Raw genomic sequence first — 18,983 nt, forward strand, 5'->3', positions numbered from 1 at the left:
CTATATATATATACCTTTACCTGTATATATAGGTATAGATAATTATTTTACATTAACAGTATCAGATATATATGGCAGTTCTTCTTTGAGATACTTGTAATATCCAAGACAAGAAAGGACTGCAGAGCCTGCATTGTTTTGTTTACCAGTATCTATAACAAGACTTTATCAATTACATTGAGCAGTGGTTTAGAAGTAATGTTTCAAAGGAAAACTTATACTGGAGCAAATCATTTTAGCTATAATGGCAGCTCATCTTAGTTTGTTTTATAAAATGATTATGAAAGAGTCACATTACTAAATATGCATTGATTTTGCATTTAACAACTAAATGAAATAAATAGCATTAAAATGCATGGTTCTACTATTCAAGAGTGTTGTAAAAGCAGGTTCTGTTAATGTTTTCATTTACAGTGTGTACATATCTGGATAAACACAGGTGCTACAGTGGAATGTGTGCAACTGGGCATCATTTATTAAATTGTCATAATGTGTAAAGCTTGAACTTTTATTAACGACTAAAGAACTTAGAAATAAATGCTGCCACCTAGTGGATGAATTTATTGTCCCAGCTCAGTACAACTATGTGCTCCATCACAATCCTTTAGAAAATGTATCTAATTCTTTTCAGCAGAAAGACAACGTTTATGGAGATTTTTGTAGATAATCATAATTGTGAGTGACGGCTATATAAGGACACAAGAGAAAAGGACTTGAATAGCAATGACTAAAAATAATTTATGTTTTCAAATATTGCTGCAAATTATATTGTTTCTGGATTTAAAGCTCTTCAGTATTTATTAAAAAGTCATTCTTTTAATAGGTAGCATTTTGGTCTTTCCATTAAATAATTTCAGTTATTTCTATTTTATTTACCATCTGAGCAATGGGAGCTAATCAAACATTTCTTTCAAAACCCGCTAATAATAATAATAATAAAAATAATAATAATTATAATAATACTATAATAATACTATATATTTCTTAAGATTGTCCGGTGGCACAGAGCAAGATTTAGGTAAGGTTACAGATTACCCTCTGTCAGCTGCTCTCCCCCCACAGGAGAGCTCTTTTGAGCTCTGTATACCTAGTTTGGCTACCCACCAGAAGTCCCTAAAACCTACAGTTGCATTATTACCACCTTAAATTAGGAGAGTTATGAAAAATACAAATGCCAGGGGCCTTTTAAACAAATATTATGAAAGGATGTTACATAGTTAGAATCCTACATATGCATTTTTTATGAACACTTATTAAAAGTGGTAATATGGCAACCCTACCAAAACCTCTTCTGCTTTTTCCTAGGTCTACAAATCTATGGCACACATTATTAGTTCTTCTTTTTCCTGGGGCCCACAAAAACTAGTGCAGAGGGTTGCATGGGGTTCCTGGGGCCGCCCATCCCTGCTCTAAATTGTAAAAGCATTAGATATTTACATTACTGACTAGCTTACTATTTGCTTAACCCCCACAGAAACACAGTAGGAAACCCCAGTTGATTGGAAGTTATATGTGACTACCATTCCTTATTGGCCTACTAGCAGTGTCCGTCTCGGGAGCTGTAATGAGTATGATACCTTTACAGGAATTAAATACCTAGTTATCTAAAAGAGGAAATCCAAAAATGAAATGCTCTAGCGATTTCAAATGGATAATATTTTTTTTTTCATTCAAATGTCCCATTAACCTTAAAAATTAACTGTGAAATTTACAGGAAAAAAAAATCAAAAATGTGCTTGAAACCGTTGTCGGACTGTTATCCGACGGATATTTGTCCGATGGATAATATTCCAACAGACAAGTGGCCTTTGGATAACAGTCTGGCCAGGAGATAGATAGTAGATTGGATAGATAGATAGATTTGATTGATAGATAGATTGGATAGATAGATAGATAGATAGATAGATAGATAGATTTGATAGATAGATAGATAGATAGATAGATAGATAGATAGATAGATAGATGATAGATAGATAGATAGATAGATAGATAGATAGATAGAGTATTACACAGACAGAGAACTACAACAGGCAGAGAACCGCTTGAAACTGATAATTTCTGTAAAACTATAATTTCTCATACAATTTCTGAAGTGTATATTTTCTTGTACCTCCAGAATCTTTGTGTGGTTATTCATTGAGAAGAAAATTGTATAAATAACTGTACGTTTAACAATATTCTATGGAACCTACTTTTCAAAGTGTCTAAAAACTTTAAACTATGTCTAACTATAGTAAGTGGAAGTGAAACTATTTCAATCCTCGACGTTTAATTTTGTAAATACTATTATCTGAAAAAGTGTTATCAGCTCTATCAATAGGTAATGATTACAATTGCACAATAACTTCAGGTACTTATGACACATAGAACATATTAATCACTTTTTAAGATTTGGAGCGTTAAATTTAAATGCTTAGCAAAATAATTTAATCTGTAAAATACAAATAATCAATGAAGCTGAGGCAAACGTATTACATTTTTTAATGATTTCTACATGCATCCTATAATGTATTGTTTGGCCCCTCTGTATACCCAGCAGAAGAGGGATTACGGTATATGGAAATTGTCAAGGTTACCAACAACCTAATAACAGCAAAATCCAAATGCCACTTCTCTCTGCTTATCCTCTTTGATCTGTCTGCAGTCTTTGATACTGTTGACCACCCTCTTTTGCTCCAAACCCTCCAATCCTTCGGCATCTGCGACACAGCTCTCTTGTGGTTATCTTCCTTTCTAACCGTACCTTTAGTGTAGCCTTCTCTGGAGCATCCTCTGCCCCTTACCACTTTCTGTTGGGGTACCTAAAGGCCCTCTTCCCTTCTCTTTTCAATCTACACATCATCATTAGGTTCCTTAATAAAGTCCCACGGGTTTCAATACCATTTGTATGCCGATGACACCCAAATCTATCTCTCTGCACAAGGCCTACCTCCTTCCTAATAACACGTGTCACTAACTGTCTTTCTCATATCTCATATTGGATGTCCTCTCACTACCTTAATCTAAATCTCTCCAAAACTGAACTCCTTATTTTTCCCCCTTTCTCCAAAATCTCCACCCCCCCATTTTCTATAACTGTTGATAATTCCATCATTACCCCTACCCCGCATGTCTGATGTCTTGGGGTCACACTTGACTCAGACCTTACTTTCACTCCTCATATTCAGTCCTTGGCTAAAGCCTGCTGCTTCCACCTTAAAAACATCTTTAAAATTAGACATTTCCTTACACAAGACACAACTAAGATATTAATCCACTCTCTCATCCTTTCCCGCCTTGACTATTGCAACTCTGTCCTCTCTGGTCTCCCTAGCTGCCTCCTAGCTCCTTTACAATCCATAATGAATGCCAGGCTCGTCTTCCTTAACGTTGCTCTTTATCTGCTGCACCTCTCTGCCAATCCCTTCACTGACTTCCTCTTGCCTCCAAGATTAAACATAACATCCTCACTCTGACATACAAAGCCCTCAACTGCACTGATCCTCCCCCTACATTTCAGACCTTGTCTCCAGATACTCCCACTCCTGTCCCCTTGGCTCTGCTCACAATCTCCTACTCTCCTCTCTTGTTACTTCCTCACATTCCCATTTACAGGACTTCTTCAGACTGGCTCCTATCTTGTGGAACTCCATGCCTCGCTCCACAAGACTCTAACCTAGTTTTGTCAGTTTCAAGCACTCCCTAAAGACTCTACTATTCAGGGATGCATACAACCTACACTAACCTTTCCTAACTCTATTGTTTTCCCCTTAAACCCCTTAGAATGTAAGCCTATGAACCCAGCTGTATGTAGTTCGCCTTCATAAGAGCTGAATACAACAGTACAACTCTCGGCAGGGCCCTCTACCCATTTGATCCCTGTAAATGTTATCTTGTATACCGCCTATGCTTATAGTGCTGTGGAATCTGTTGGCGCTCTACAAGTACCTGATAATAATAATAATATGGAAAGTGTTTTGGTGATAGGATTTTCAAGATGGCCACAACAGTGTTCAGAAAAAACTCTCCACCCTATTTGTACAGTAAGGCTGTGTAGAATATTCTCTAGTGTGGACTAACCAATACTCAAATTAATGGTGAAGTTGATGTCTCTTAATGCCTGTTTCTGTTTGATTGTTGATGTCTGGAGTGCTTTATGTGTTGCATTTGGTGGTTGTGGAGGTTGATACGTTATTTTTTATTTAAACATGAACTCCTATAGCTTCTGTTTTTTTAGTTATATTTCCCTTTTTACTATTTAATGACAACAAATTTATTTATAAAATACAGTGACAGAAGGGTGTTTATTTGTTATTTGTAAAACCAGACTAGTACACTTTAAAGTTTTGGGGTATAGTGTCCCTTTTATAACAGTGAAACAGTAATTTTAAAGTTTAGATATATTTTTTAAAACAAATCTCCTGTCATTATCAGTTACATTTAAATCTCATCACTTTTCCTAAATATATTATAAAATGAAAAAGGATTTTATAGGAAAAATTGCATCATTTTCTTTGTTTAAAATAATATATATTTAAAACATTTCTGTAACACACATATGGTTTGGTCTTTTAAATTCACTCAAACACATTTTATAATGTTTTTATACATTTAAATGGGTCTTTTGAATCATATTTTTAGTAGTCACTTTGCAGGTGTAATAAAATTCTCCATTCAAGTAAAAATGTTAAACCAGAAACATAAAATAAAAAAAAAAATTATGTAACATTGCATTTTTAAATTGTATATTCTTTAAGTTTAAAGGGAAATTAATCCCTTATAAAATGTTTAACCTCTTCAGGACTGAGAATTTCAGAGAAAAACTTGCCCACAGTATCAGAGAATGTTTAGCATTTTTGCTATCAATCTGTTTAAACATGAAACAGAGCCTTGTTTTTTTTATTTACCTATCAAAACTATATATATTTTTAATAGACAACTAAAGGTATTGATCTAGGACCATTTTGGTATATTTCATGCCACCATTTCACTGCCAAATTGCTAACTTTTTCACAAACTTTGTGTTTCTCACTGAAATTATTACCATTCCGCTTTTGCAGTCATAACACAAATGGTTGTAAAAGCTTCTCTGTGATCCCCTTTGTTCCAAAATGGCTTTGCCATTGTTTTTTAGTAATAAGAAAGCCGCTAATTGCAGCTGTGCACCACACTTCTGAAATCTCAGGCAGTAAAGGGGTTAATTAGTAAGCTGGCAAAGGTAATAGTATTCTAGTGTAAATATTACCCTCCCACCTTACCTCCCTGATCCCTACCTGATCCCTCCCAAACAGCCCTCCCCCACCCACACTTTTCACCACCATTTTAGGTACTGGCAGACAGTCTGCCATTATTACGTTTTAGACCTTTTTTAAAAAATAAATTGTATTTATTATTTTTATTTTATGCAGTGTGGGATTCCCCATTATCCTCCCACCTCCCTGATTCCTCCCAAACAGCTCTGTAACCCTCCCCTCTGCCAGTGGTCTCCTCCATCCTAGGTTCTGCCAGTACCCAGTTAATATAAAATTTTGTAAAAAAAAATTGTATTTATTAATAAAAGAATGTTTTCTGTAGTGTAGTGATCCCCCTACCCTCTACCCCATCCAAGTGATCATACTATAGGGCCCCCTCTCATAATCCATTTTGTTGTAGTGTAGTGGATCCATCCCGCCCTCTATCCCAGAAAAAAAATATTTTTATAGCATAGTGAACCTTCCCTTCCCGCCCTTATTCGGTAATGGGCCACCCCACCTCCCTCCTTCCCTCCCATACATCCCATGGCACTACCACATCAGATACAGTCAGAGACACTGTCTGTGTGACTGTGTCACTGCCTGTATCAGTATTTTGCCCCTGGCTGTAGTCTTGGCTGTCTAAGTTGATCTTTTGTGGAATTTGTTTGTAATCTTAATGAGTAACTAACAATAAAATAGTAGTATTACAGGAAGTAGCATTACTTTTTATTGATCTAAAAAATGCATTTAAAAAAAATAAAAATAAATCAAGGTTATCCTATCTATGTGGTCTGAAGCTATACTGCCCTGCATGATGGAATTTAGTCAGCATTTGTAATTGTGCTAATGACAGTAAGAAAACAGTATGTGAATGCATTATTATTAGAGGTCTAAATTTAGCACATGTACTCTATGTATAATATATACTAGACAGTAGCTGTCATTTTAAATCTGCTGTTAGATTTCTACTTTGTATATGAGAGTATGTTTCAGTGGTCACATTTTAAACATAAAGGGCCAGATTACGAGTGAAGCGCGAACAGTTACATGCAATCAAAAAAGGGGTTTATCGTGTTTGTAAGTGTCAAGTTTATCGCTCGTTTTACAAGTTGAAAGTAAATGCAATCGCTTGAGCACAATTTAAGTTAACGCTCGTCAGGATAGCACAACCTCAGAGCTCTGGTTAACTGTTCTGCAGCAAAAAAAAGTGTCACAAAACACATCAAAAATACGTATTCCGATTTATGTGTTTATATGTGTATATGTTTTGGGTAAACTTAAGTCAGAAATCTGGGTAAGCCTAGGATTACCCAAGCAGCTGTGGGTAAAGCCCGATGTACTGTAATTCCCCCATCTACACTAATTTTTTTATTTTTTTGCCCCACCTATCCTTTGGTACCTCCCCTCAAGATAACCTTGAATTACAGTGCATCGTATATATGTTTGATGCAGTGACTCGATAAGTCTGAGGGGAGTTATGATCTTACATCGGGCTTTACCCACAGCCACTTGGGGAATCCTAGCATTACCCAGGTAATGCTAGGATTACTCAATATCTGACTTTACCCGCAACATATATATGTCTGTAAATACATATATACACATATACATATACAGGTAGCCCTCAGTTTACGCCGGGGTTAGGTTCCAGAAGGAATGGTTGTAAATCGAAACCGTTGTAAATTGAAACCCAGTTTATAATGCCAAGGGAAGTGAGGGAGATAGGTTCAAGGCCCCTCTCAAAATTGTCATAAGTAACACCTAATACATTATTTTTAAAGCTTTGAAATTAAGACTTTAAATGCTAAACAGCATTATAAACCTAATAAAATAATCACACAACACAGAATATATAATTAAACTAAGTTAAATGAAGAAAAACATTTGCTAAACAGCATTATAAACCTAATAAAATAATCACAAAACACAGACTTCACTTGCATTTTTCTGCAAACAGTTCTTTCTATGCATTCCAATTTCTATGCATTCGCATCTGGACTGATTTATAGACAGAAAGATCTTGTTCCTTTGAAATCTGCTCGATAGCTCAAGTCTGGTTAAACTGATCAATTTCAGCTTGCTTGGTTTTGCTGCAACACAAGCAGACAGCTCCATCTACTGGCTATTTTAATAAATGCACTGCTTCTCAATGCTTTTCAATAGCAGTCACATGACTGGAAAAAAGGTTGTTATTCTGAAATGGTGTAAATTGAACCATTGTAAAACGAGGGCCACCTGTATATAACTGCAATTGAGCCCTTTGCAGTCACGTAGATAAAAACATGTAAAATCCTATTTATGCAATATTCATATTTAATACAGTAGTATTCTGTGTATTTACTGTAAGTATTTCCCATTCCAATATTCTGCACATAGCAGAATATGTTGTTTAAATTGATATTCCTATATATATATATATATATGTATGTATATCTCTATACCTATATATAATCATCTAAATATATAGGTATAAACATAAATATGTATTTATGAATAAATAGAACATATTATTCTATGTGAAAAACATTGGAATGCAAAATATTACGCCTAGATTTAGAGTTCTGCGTTAGCCGTCAAAACCAGCGTTAAGGGGTCCCAACGCTGCTTTTTACCGCCCGCTGGTATTTAGAGTCAGTCAGGAAATCTGCCGACCGGACCTCACCGCTACTCTAATAAATGTATTAACCCCTAAAGCTAAGTCTAACCCTAACCATAACACCCCCCTAAATTAAATATAATTTTAATCTAACAAAATAAATTATTTCTTATTAAATAAATTAATCCTATTTAAAGCTAAATACTTACCTGTAAAATAAACCCTAATATAGCTACAATATAACGAATAATTATATTGTAGCTATTTTAGGATTTATATTTATTTTACAGGCAACTTTGTATTTATTTTAACTAGGTACAATAGCTATTAAATAGTTATTAACTATTTAATAGCTACCTAGTTAAAATAATTACAAAATTACCTGTAAAATAAATCCTAACCTAAGTTACAATTAAACCTAACACTACTATCAATAAATAAATTAAATAAATTAACTACAATTACCTACAATTAAATCAACTAAACTAAGTTACAAAAAAAACAAACACTAAATTAAAAAAAAAAAGATTACAAGAATTTTAAGCTAATTACACCTACTCTAAGCTCCCTAAAAAAATAACAAAGCCCTACAAAATAAAAAAAAATTCCCTACCCTATTCTAAAATAAAAAGTTAACAGCTCTATTACCTTACCAGCCCTTAAAAGGGCTTTTTGCGGGGCATGCCCCAAAGAAATCAGCTCTTTTGCCTGTAAAAAAAACATACAATACCCCTGCCAACATTACAACCCACCACCCACATACCCCTACTCTAACCCACCCAAACCCCCCTTAAAAAACCTAACACTAAGCCCCTGAAGATCTCCCTACCTTGTATTCACCCAGCCGGATATCACCGATCCGTCCAGAAGAGGGTCCGAAGTCTTCATCCTATCCGGCCAGAAGAGGTCCTCCAGAGGGTCCGAAGTCTTCATCCTATCCGGCCAGAAGAGGTCCTCCAGAGGGTCGGAAGTCTTCATCCAGGCGGCATCTTCTATCTTCTTCCATCCGGAGCGGGTCCATCTTGAAGCAGCCGACGTGGAGCCATCCTTCCTCACCGACGGACTAACGACGAATGAAGGTTCCTTTAAATGATGTCATCCAAGATGGCGTCCCTCGAATTCCGATTGGCTGATAGGATTCTATCAGCCAATCGGAATTAAGGTAGGAAAAATCTGATTGGCTGATTGAATCAGCCAATCAGATTCAAGTTCAATCCGATTGGCTGATCCAATCAGCCATCAGATTGAGCTCGCATTCTATTGGCTGATTGGAACAGCCAATAGAATGCGAGCTCAATCTGATTGGCTGATCCAATCAGCCAATCGGATTGAATTTGAATCTGATTTGCTGATTCAATCAGCCAATCAGATTTTTCCTACCATAATTTTGATTGGCTGATAGAATCCTATCAGCCAATCAGAATTCGAGAGACGCCATCTTGGATGACGTCATTTAAAGGAACCTTCATTCGTCGTTAGTCCATCGGTGAGGAAGGATGGCTCCGCGTCGGCTGCTTCAAGATGGACCCGCTCCGCTCCGGATGGAAGAAGATAGAAGATGCCGCCTGGATGAAGACTTCCGACCCTCTGGAGGACCTCTTCTGGCCGGATAGGATGAAGACTTCGGACCCTCTTCTGGACGGATCGGTGATACCCGGCTGGGTGAATACAAGGTAGGGAGATCTTCAGGGGCTTAGTGTTAGTGTTTTTAGGGGGGCTTGGGTGGGTTAGAGTAGGGGTATGTGGGTGGTGGGTTGTAATGTTGGGGGGGTATTGTATGTTTTTTTACAGGCAAAAGAGCTGATTTCTTTGGTGCATGCCCCGCAAAAAGACCTTTTAAGGGCTGGTAAGGTAATAGAGCTGTTAACTTTTTATTTTAGAATAGGGTAGGGCATTTTTTTATTTTGGGGGGCTTTGTTATTTTTTTAGGGGGCTTAGCGTAGGTGTAATTAGTTTAAAATTCTTGTAATCTTTTTTTTTTTTGTAATTTAGTGTTTGTTTTTTGTAATTTAGTTTAGTTGATTTAATTGTAGGTAATTGTAGTTAATTTATTTATTGATAGTGTAGTGTTAGGTTTAATTGTAACTTAGGTTAGGATTTATTTTACAGGTAATTTTGTAATTATTTTAACTAGGTAGCTCTTAAATAGTTAATAACTATTTAATAGCTATTGTACCTAGTTAAAATAAATACAAAGTTGCCTGTAAAATAAATATAAATCCTAAAATAGCTACAATATAATTATTCATTATATTGTAGCTATATTAGGGTTTATTTTACAGGTAAGTATTTAGCTTTAAATAGGATTAATTTATTTAATAAGAAATAATTTATTTAGTTAGATTAAAATTATATTTAATTTAGGGGGGTGTTAGGGTTAGGGTTAGACTTAGCTTTAGGGGTTAATACATTTATTAGAGTAGCGGCGAGGTCCGGTCGGCAGATTAGGGGTTAATACTTGAAATTAGGTGTTGCAGATGTTAGGGTGGGCAAATTAGGGGTTAATACTATTTATTATAGGGTTTGCGAGGCGGGAGTGAGGCGGTTTAGGGGTTAATACATTTATTATAGTGGCGGCGAGGTCCGGTCGGCAGATTAGGGGTTAATAAGTGTAGGTAAGGTATCGGCGACATTGAGGGGGCAGATTAGGGGTTAATAAATATAATATATGGGTCGGCGGTGTTAGGGGCAGCAGATTAGGGGTACATAGGTATAATGTAGGTGGCGGCGGTGTACGGAGCGGCAGATTAGGGGTTAATAATAATATGCAGGGGTAAGCGATAGCGGGGGCGGCAGATTAGGGGTTAATAAGTGTAAGGTTAGGGGTGTTTAGACTCGGGGGTTCATGTTAGGGTGTTAGGTGCAGACTTAGGAAGTGTTTCCCCATAGGAAACAACGGGGCTGCGTAAGGAGCTTAACGCTGCTTTTTTGCAGCTCAAACTTCCCCATTGTTTCCTATGGGGGAATCGTGCACGAGCACGTTTTTCAAGCTGGCCGTTACCATAAGCAACACTGGTATTGAGAGTTGAAGTGGCGGTAAATTATGCTCTACGCTCCCTTTTTGGAGCCTAACGCAGCCCTTCAGAGAACTCTAAATACCAGCGTTATTTAAAAGGTGCGGGGGGGGAAACACGCGTAGCTAACGCACCCCTTTGGCCGCAAAACTCTAAATCTAGCCGTTAATATTTTCATGTCGGGTTAGAGCACATGAGAATATGATCTGGTTTGCACGAAAGTATTTTTTTTTTTTTTTTTTGCTCCATTGACTTGTACGGAGGAATAGGTTATCAAGCATTCTGTTTACTTTCAACTTGTATTACAAGCACTACCTGACGCGCACAAATAGCTTACTTCTAAGTGCAGTTAACGCTGAAACGCGGGTTTTAAATAACTCACCACTTGTAATCTGGCCAAAATGTTGATGTGATGAGAATACAGTAGAACTAATGCTTTGTTTTTGTTTGATCCCTTTGTTTTCTCTCTAAAAGCTGCTGACCCAAGCTGCTGAATGGAAGTTGCAGAGCAAAATGCTGATGGAGCAGGAAACTGTACTTAAAACCCAGGTAAAAAAAATGGAATTCTATAATTTGACATCAATTCATTTACATCAAACATTCCACAGGGTTATTTCATGAATATATGTAATGAGATGCAATAATCATATATAACAATCCGATACACACACACACACTTATTATTATTTTTAAAGCTTGTGTCATTTGACTTGAATCTAGATGCAATCTTCATCTGCAGTTAAATAGTAAAGAGTGCAGTATGGATTCAAAAAAGTAATATTAGGATCACTATGTCCTTTTTTGGGGGTTATTCTTTAGAGTTCAGAATAGAAATTTAAAGGGACATAAAACCTAAATTTTTCTTTCATGCTTTAATGTATTTATATTATCAAATTTGCTTCATTTTCTTGGTAGCAATGTTTTACTGGGAGCTATGAACACATCAGCTGAGACAATGATAAGAGGCATATAATTGCAGTTACCAATCAGCAGCTAGCTTCCAGTAAGGCATTGCTGCTTTTGAGCCTATTTAGGTATGCTTTTCAATAAAGGATACTAAGGAAGCAAAGCAAATTTTATAATTGAAGTAAATTGGAAAGTGGTTTAAAAATGCATGCTATGATTTATGAATGAAAATGTTTGGGTTTTATGGCCCTTTAAATATCATTTTTGACCCACTATTTATTCTTCATTATTTAGCCCAAAGCATGATTGGGGCTATGTTCTTATGTAAGACTTTGTGAAGGCAACTTAAGTTCATGGCATCACATAGACTGAGTACTGAGTGTGGAAAACAATCTTAAACTAATGACAGTAAATTCTAGTGGCTGGCGCAACTCTTCACTAGTGCTGTGACAAAATAATACTGTGAAGTAACTAGGTGGGTCACAAGTCACTTTATAAATTAGACTTGATAAATATTATAGCAAAGATATTTATTATAATGTTCTTTTTCTCTTTTGTCTATATCAGCTCTAGATGTCCAGCCCTATGTCCACCTCAGACCCTGGTCCTCTATTCTTTGTCATCCTTCATATAACCCTGAGCAGGCAGACTGCTGTATGATGCCTGGTTTGCCATGTGTGTTGCATACTGTCTCTCAAGCACCACATGTAGGGCCTGTGCAGGGGGAATTAACAGGAGTATAGTGTTGTACCTGACTACCATACCCATACTGTAGGGCCTGTGCAGGGGAAATGAACAGGAGTATAGTGTTGTACCTGACTACCATACTGTAGGGCCTGTGCAGGGGGAATGAACAGGAGTATAGTGTTGTACCTGACTACCATACCCATACTGTAGGGCCTGTGCAGGGGGAATGAACAGGAGTATAGTGTTGTACCTGACTACCATACCCATACTGTAGGGCCTGTGCAGGGGGAATGAACAGGAGTATAGTGTTGTACCTGACTACCATACCCATACTGTAGGGCCTGTGCAGGGGGAATGAACAGGAGTTGAGTGTTGTACCTAACTACCATACTGTAGGGCCTGTGCAGGGGGAATGAACAGGAGTAGAGTGTTGTACCTAACTACCATACTGTAGGGCCTGTGCAGGGGGAATGAACAGAAGTAGAGTGTTGTACCTAACTACCATACAGTAGGGCCTGTGCAGGGGGAATGAAGAGGAGTAGAGTGTTGTACCTAACTACCATACTGTAGGGCCTGTGCAGGGGGAATGAACAGAAGTAGAGTGCTGTACCTAACTACCATACAGTAGGGCCTGTGCAGGGGGAATGAAGAGGAGTAGAGTGTTGTACCTAACTACCATACTGTAGGGCCTGTGCAGGGGGAATGAACAGAAGTAGAGTGTTGTACCTAACTACCATACTGTAGGGCCTGTGCAGGGGGAATGAACAGAAGTAGAGTGTTGTACCTAACTACCATACTGTAGGGCCTGTGCAGGGGGAATGAACAGGAGTAGAGTGTTGTACCTGACTACCATACTGTAGGGCCTGTGCAGGGGGAATGAACAGGAGTACAGTGTTGTACCTAACTACCATACTGTAGGGCCTGTGCAGGGGGAATGAACAGGAGTACAGTGTTGTACCTAACTACCATACAGTAGGGCCTGTGAAGGGGGAATGAACAAAAGTAGAGTGTTGTACCTGACTACCATACAGTAGGGCCTGTGAAGGGGGAATGAAGAGGAATAGAGTGTTGTACCTAACTACTATACTGTAGGGCCTGTGCAGGAGGAATGAACAGGAGTAGAGTGTTGTACCTAACTACCATACAGTAGGGCCTGTGCAGGGGGAATGAAGAGGAGTAGAGTGTTGTATCTGGCTACCATACAGTAGCGCCTGTGCAGGGGGAATGAACAGAAGTAGAGTGTTGTACCTAACTACCATGCTGTAGGGCCTGTGCAGGGGGAATGAAGAGGAGTAGAGTGTTGTACCTAACTACCATACAGTAGAGCCTGTGCAGGGGGAATGAAGAGGAGTAGAGTGTTGTATCTGGCTACCATACAGTAGCGCCTGTGCAGGGGGAATGAACAGAAGTAGAGTGTTGTACCTAACTACCATACTGTAGGGCCTGTGCAGGGGGAATGAACAGAAGTAGAGTGTTGTACCTAACTACCATACTGTAGGGCCTGTGAAGGGGGAATGAACAGGAGTAGAGTGTTGTACCTGGCTACCATAATTTAGGGCCTGTGCAGGGGGAATGAAGAGGGGTAGAGTGTTGTACCTAACTACCATACAGTAGGGCCTGTGCAGGGGGAATGAAGAGGAGTAGAGTGTTGTACCTAACTACCATACAGTAGGGCCTGTGCAGGGGGAATGAACAGAAGTAGAGTGTTGTACCTAACTACCATACTGTAGGGCCTGTGCAGGGGGAATGAAGAGGAGTAGAGTGTTGTACCTAACTACCATACAGTAGGGCCTGTGCAGGGGGAATGAACAGAAGTAGAGTGTTGTACCTAACTACCATACTGTAGGGCCTGTGAAGGGGGAATGAACAGGAGTAGAGTGTTGTACCTGGCTACCATACTGTAGGGCCTGTGAAGGGGGAATGAACAGGAGTAGAGTGTTGTACCTGGCTACCATACTTTAGGGCCTATGCAGGCAGAATGAAGAGGAGTAGAGTGTTGCACCTAACTACCATACACTAGGGCCTGTGCAGGGGGAATGAAGAGGAGTAGAGTGTTGTATCTGGCTACCATACAGTAGGGCCTGTGCAGGGGGAATGCAGTGGAGTAGAGTGTTGTATCTGACTACCATACTTTAGGGCCTGTGCAGGGGGAATGAAGAGGAGTAGAGTGTTGTACCTAACTACCATACAGTAGGGCCTGTGCAGGGGGAATGAAGAGGAGTAGAGTGTTGTATGTGGCTACCATACTGTAGGGCCTGTGCAGGGGGAATGAAGAGGAGTAGAGTGCTGTACCTGGCTACCATACTGTAGGGACTGTGCAGGGGGAATGAAGAGGAGTAGAGTGTTGTATCTGGCTACCATACAGTAGGGCCTGTGCAGGGGGAATGCAGTGGAGTAGAGTGTTGTATCTGGCTACCATACAGTAGGGCCTGTGCAGGGGGAATGCAGTGGAGTAGAGTGTTGTATGTGGCTACCATACTGTAGGGCCTGTGCAGGGGGAATGAAGAGGAGTAGAGTGCTGTACCTGGCTACCATACTGTAGGGACTGTGCAGGGGGAATGAAGAGGAGTAGAGTGTTGTACCTGGCTACCATACTGTAGGGCCTGTGCAGGGGGAATGAAGAGGAGTAGAGTGTTGTACCTGGCTACCATACTGTAGGGACTGTGCAGGGGGAATGAAGAGGAGTAGAGTGTTGTACCTGGCTACCATACTGTAGGGCCTGTGCAGGGGGAATGAAGAGGAGTAGAGTGTTGTACCTGGCTACAATACTGCCTGACAGCCAGATAGAAATAGGACAAATGTAGCACCAAAAGCCGCCATCTCACCCCTTAGTGCAGGACTCCCAGTGCACAAATCACTATATTTATCATGCATGGCACTAGCGCCATCATTTGCTGATCCTTTATGTAATTTGTTACACATAAATGCTTGAAATATTTTTAGAGACATTATATCATTATTATATCATTATATGACATTAAAAATAAATCAGGGCAATCATTTGAATTTCAAATGTATAATTTTGCCAGCCAGGGAACTTGTTTGCCTGCATTCAATGCTAATGAAGCAGCATCCACTGCCCACAGTTATCATTGCACTAGTCAAAATGTTTGCTACATCTCCCCGCCACCCCCCCCCCCCACACACACACACACACACACAGAAGGGCTTGTCAATCATCCCAGGCAACTTGTTCCAGGAAGATTTAAAGAGACATGAAATCCAAAATGTTTATAGTATGATTCAGATAAAGCTTACATTTTTTAACAACTTTTTAATTCTATTTTCCTTCATTCCCTTGGTAACCTTTATTAAAGGAGCATCAATACACTAATGGGAGATAGCTGAACACATCAATAACAAGAGGCATATATATGCAGCTATCAATTAGAAGCTAGCTATCAGCTCCTGAGCCTACCTAGTTATGCTTTTCAGCAAACGATACTAAGAAAACTAAGCAGATTATATAAGTAAAATGGAAAGTTGTTTAAAATTATATGATCTATCTATACCATGAAAGAAAAATGTGGGGTTTCATGTCCCTTTAAGTTCTGCACTTTAGTAGTGGAGAACAGTTTTAGCAGGTCACTATTTTATAAGTTGACCAGGTCAAAAGTTTCTATCACAGCTTCATAAATTGAGCCCTAAGTGCCCCAAAGCCAGAAAATGTTGACATCCTGATTTAGAACATTAAATAATATGAGATATAAATAGAGGAATTATTTAGGTATGCACTGATCTGGAGCTATTGCTTTGATACGAATATATGAATCAACTATAATGAAAGTCACAATAGAATAATACTTAAAAGATCTATAACAAAATTAATTCCCCAACTCTTCTGTTCAAAATTGATCATCCTCCGTTTTTGGGAGGAGAAATGGAAAACATGTAATTGTGAAGTAAGATGTTCTTAAGATGCCCAGTTAAAAGGACGATCAGGTCAAAATTTAAATGCACATAGATTAATTACTTCTTTGAATAGAAACATATTTACAATATACATGTATTGGCAAAATGCTTCTAGTAAAACGTATTATTGTTTTAGTGTTAGCATTTTTCTCTGCACGTGCACGTGAAGCATAGCTGGATATTCTCAGTGCACTAGCAGTTTAAATACTGCAGCTGCTTGGAGCAGCAGTGGGGCTTGTATTATGTCAGCAATTAACAACTTGAGTCATTACCAGATGGTACAAGCACCTTAGGCTCCCTGACAAGTGCTGTGTTGAAAATGCTGGTGCATGGTATAGCTATAGCTTTTAAAAGCAGCATTTTTGCTACTACATGTATATTACAAAAATGCCTCCATTCAAAACTGAAATGCATCCATGTGGATTCCAATTTTGGCTGGAATGTCCCTTTAAGGATGCACATATCGATTTAAAAACACTATGACATATAAAAATGACACACTACTAAAATTAAAAAAGAAAAAGGTGAATTATATTGTTGTTTTTTTTTTTTAAATCTGAACATCTTGTAGGAAAACCGACAGTGACCTTTAAAACAGCAGAAATGTAAAAGTGTAAGACACATAATTCAGTTTGAAAGCTAAGTGAGCTGTTTGAAAAATGTTTGGATTATACATTACTGTTTTACCACATCCAGAGATTTGCTGATTTATTTATTTTCTTTCATCTCTTTAGATATCACTTTATTCTGAGAGGTTTGAAGAATTTCAAAACTCTTTGACAAAGAGCAATGAGGTTTTTACTACTTTCAAAAAAGAAATGGAAAAAGTAAGTATAAATATAATGGAATTATGACCTATCATCATACGCTCAAGAGGGATTCATAAAGCATTAGAACATTGTACTGCAAAAGTAAATTTTTAAAAAGTAAATTTTTAACAATTTTCACTATGGGCCCAATTCTTCAAAATTCAAGCCCTGAGAGGCATTTTATAGAATGTCGCCAGACCAGAGAATTGAGTCCCTCTGTACTCCAGATGGGGATAGGAAGTCAGCCAATCAAGAGCTGCAGACATGTACGTGTGTATGTGTTATATGTTTCCTCATCTACGGCTTGATATTCAAAACCTCGCCGCTCAGGTGAGATGATCTAAGTCGTCTCGTCGGTACAGTGAGACCCTTTAAAAAAAATGGAGAAACACAATTTTTATCTTGAGAAATGTTTATGTTGCTATGTTGTGTTCTTTATGTGAAACAGAGACTCCTACATTACAATACAAGGCCTAAACAAATATTTTGTGTGATTTCTCTCCATGCCGGTGAGGTTTAAAATCAGGCTCACATAGTGGCATAGGAGCATACCAAGTAATAATGTTTTAATATGTGTTTAGCCATTTAGAAGTGGGTAATCATATAGTTGTAAAACTGTGTTAAAAATAAAACTGAACATTTTATTTTTCCCCTAAAATGATGCTTACTAGCTTGAGCTGTTATATCTGCTTTGAGACACATTACTGCTTGTAGGTCAGTTGGTCAACCATTAATCTCACTTTTAGTGCTAAGCTTCTATTGTGAATTGACCTGGCACTACTGTAAGGTCAGTTAGGCAATTGCATGTGACCTCACTTGCAAAATCCTCACACAGTATTCAAACTGACACTAGTCTATCAGATATAACTATATATACCCTATGTATATATATGTATATATAATATTATTCTATATAACTTGTGTAAGCTTTTTGTGTCGTCGTGATGGTGTATCACTGACTGAACATGGTACAGAGAATTAGACAAACTGCAACGCAATAACCTACACCACTATGTCTAATTATTAAAAATGATCATAGCTTTAAAGGGACATGGAAGCCAAAATTCAATTTTCATGGTTCAGATACACGTGCCCCTTTAAGATACTTTTCAATTTACTATTAATATTATATTTACTGTGTTCTCTTGGTATCCTTTGTTATATGCTGTTTATTCTCTATCACCTAGATTACGAGTTTCGCGTTCATGTTTTAACGCTGAAAAAATGGCCATTTCAGCGTTAAAACAGCAACACAGCCATTACGAGTCTTGTTGGTATAGCTGTACCGCAAGCCTTTTAGCCTGTAACGCAACGTCAGTCCCACACTCAAAAAAATTAGGTTTTTTTGTGTGGGATTTCCATAGCGCTGCCATTACAAGTTTTGCGCTGAGGCTAAAAAGCTTGCATTACACCCTATAATGACACAATCCGTTCCACAATCTGAGATTAGTAGTTATGAGTTTTACGCAACAAAACTGTTACACAAAACTCATAACTAAACTGTTACAAAGTACACTAACACCCATAAACTACCTATTAATCCCTAAACTGAGGCCCTCCCGCATCGCATATACTATTTTAAAGTTATTATTAACCCCTAATCTGCTGCTCCCGACATCGCTGCCACTAATAAAATTTATTAACCCCTATTCCCCCCCACCCCAACATCGCCCACACTATAATAAAGATATTAACCCCTATTCTGCCGCTCCCCAACATCGCTGCCACTAAATAAAGTTATTAACCCCTAAACCTCTGGCCTCCCACATCACTGCCATTTTGAAAAGGCTCCCTTGCATTGAAGATTCAGTATACGGCAGCGACCGTGTGAAGAGGATGCTCCTGT

At 38.3% G+C, this 18,983-nt stretch overlaps 1 protein-coding gene across 1 annotated transcript in view; it reads left to right on the forward strand.

Annotated features, from left to right (window-relative positions):
- TXLNB (taxilin beta) overlaps nt 1-18,983 on the forward strand; it is a 203,551-nt gene that overhangs the window by 117,483 nt on the left and 67,085 nt on the right. Inside the window, exons 7-8 of the mRNA XM_053710659.1 lie at nt 11,298-11,372; nt 17,063-17,155. Coding sequence (XP_053566634.1) covers nt 11,298-11,372; nt 17,063-17,155 — 168 coding nt within the window. The remainder of the gene's footprint in view (nt 1-11,297; nt 11,373-17,062; nt 17,156-18,983) is intronic.

Source organism: Bombina bombina, chromosome 4, assembly GCF_027579735.1.
Source record: "Bombina bombina isolate aBomBom1 chromosome 4, aBomBom1.pri, whole genome shotgun sequence".
In the NCBI taxonomy this organism is placed as follows: domain Eukaryota; kingdom Metazoa; phylum Chordata; class Amphibia; order Anura; family Bombinatoridae; genus Bombina; species Bombina bombina.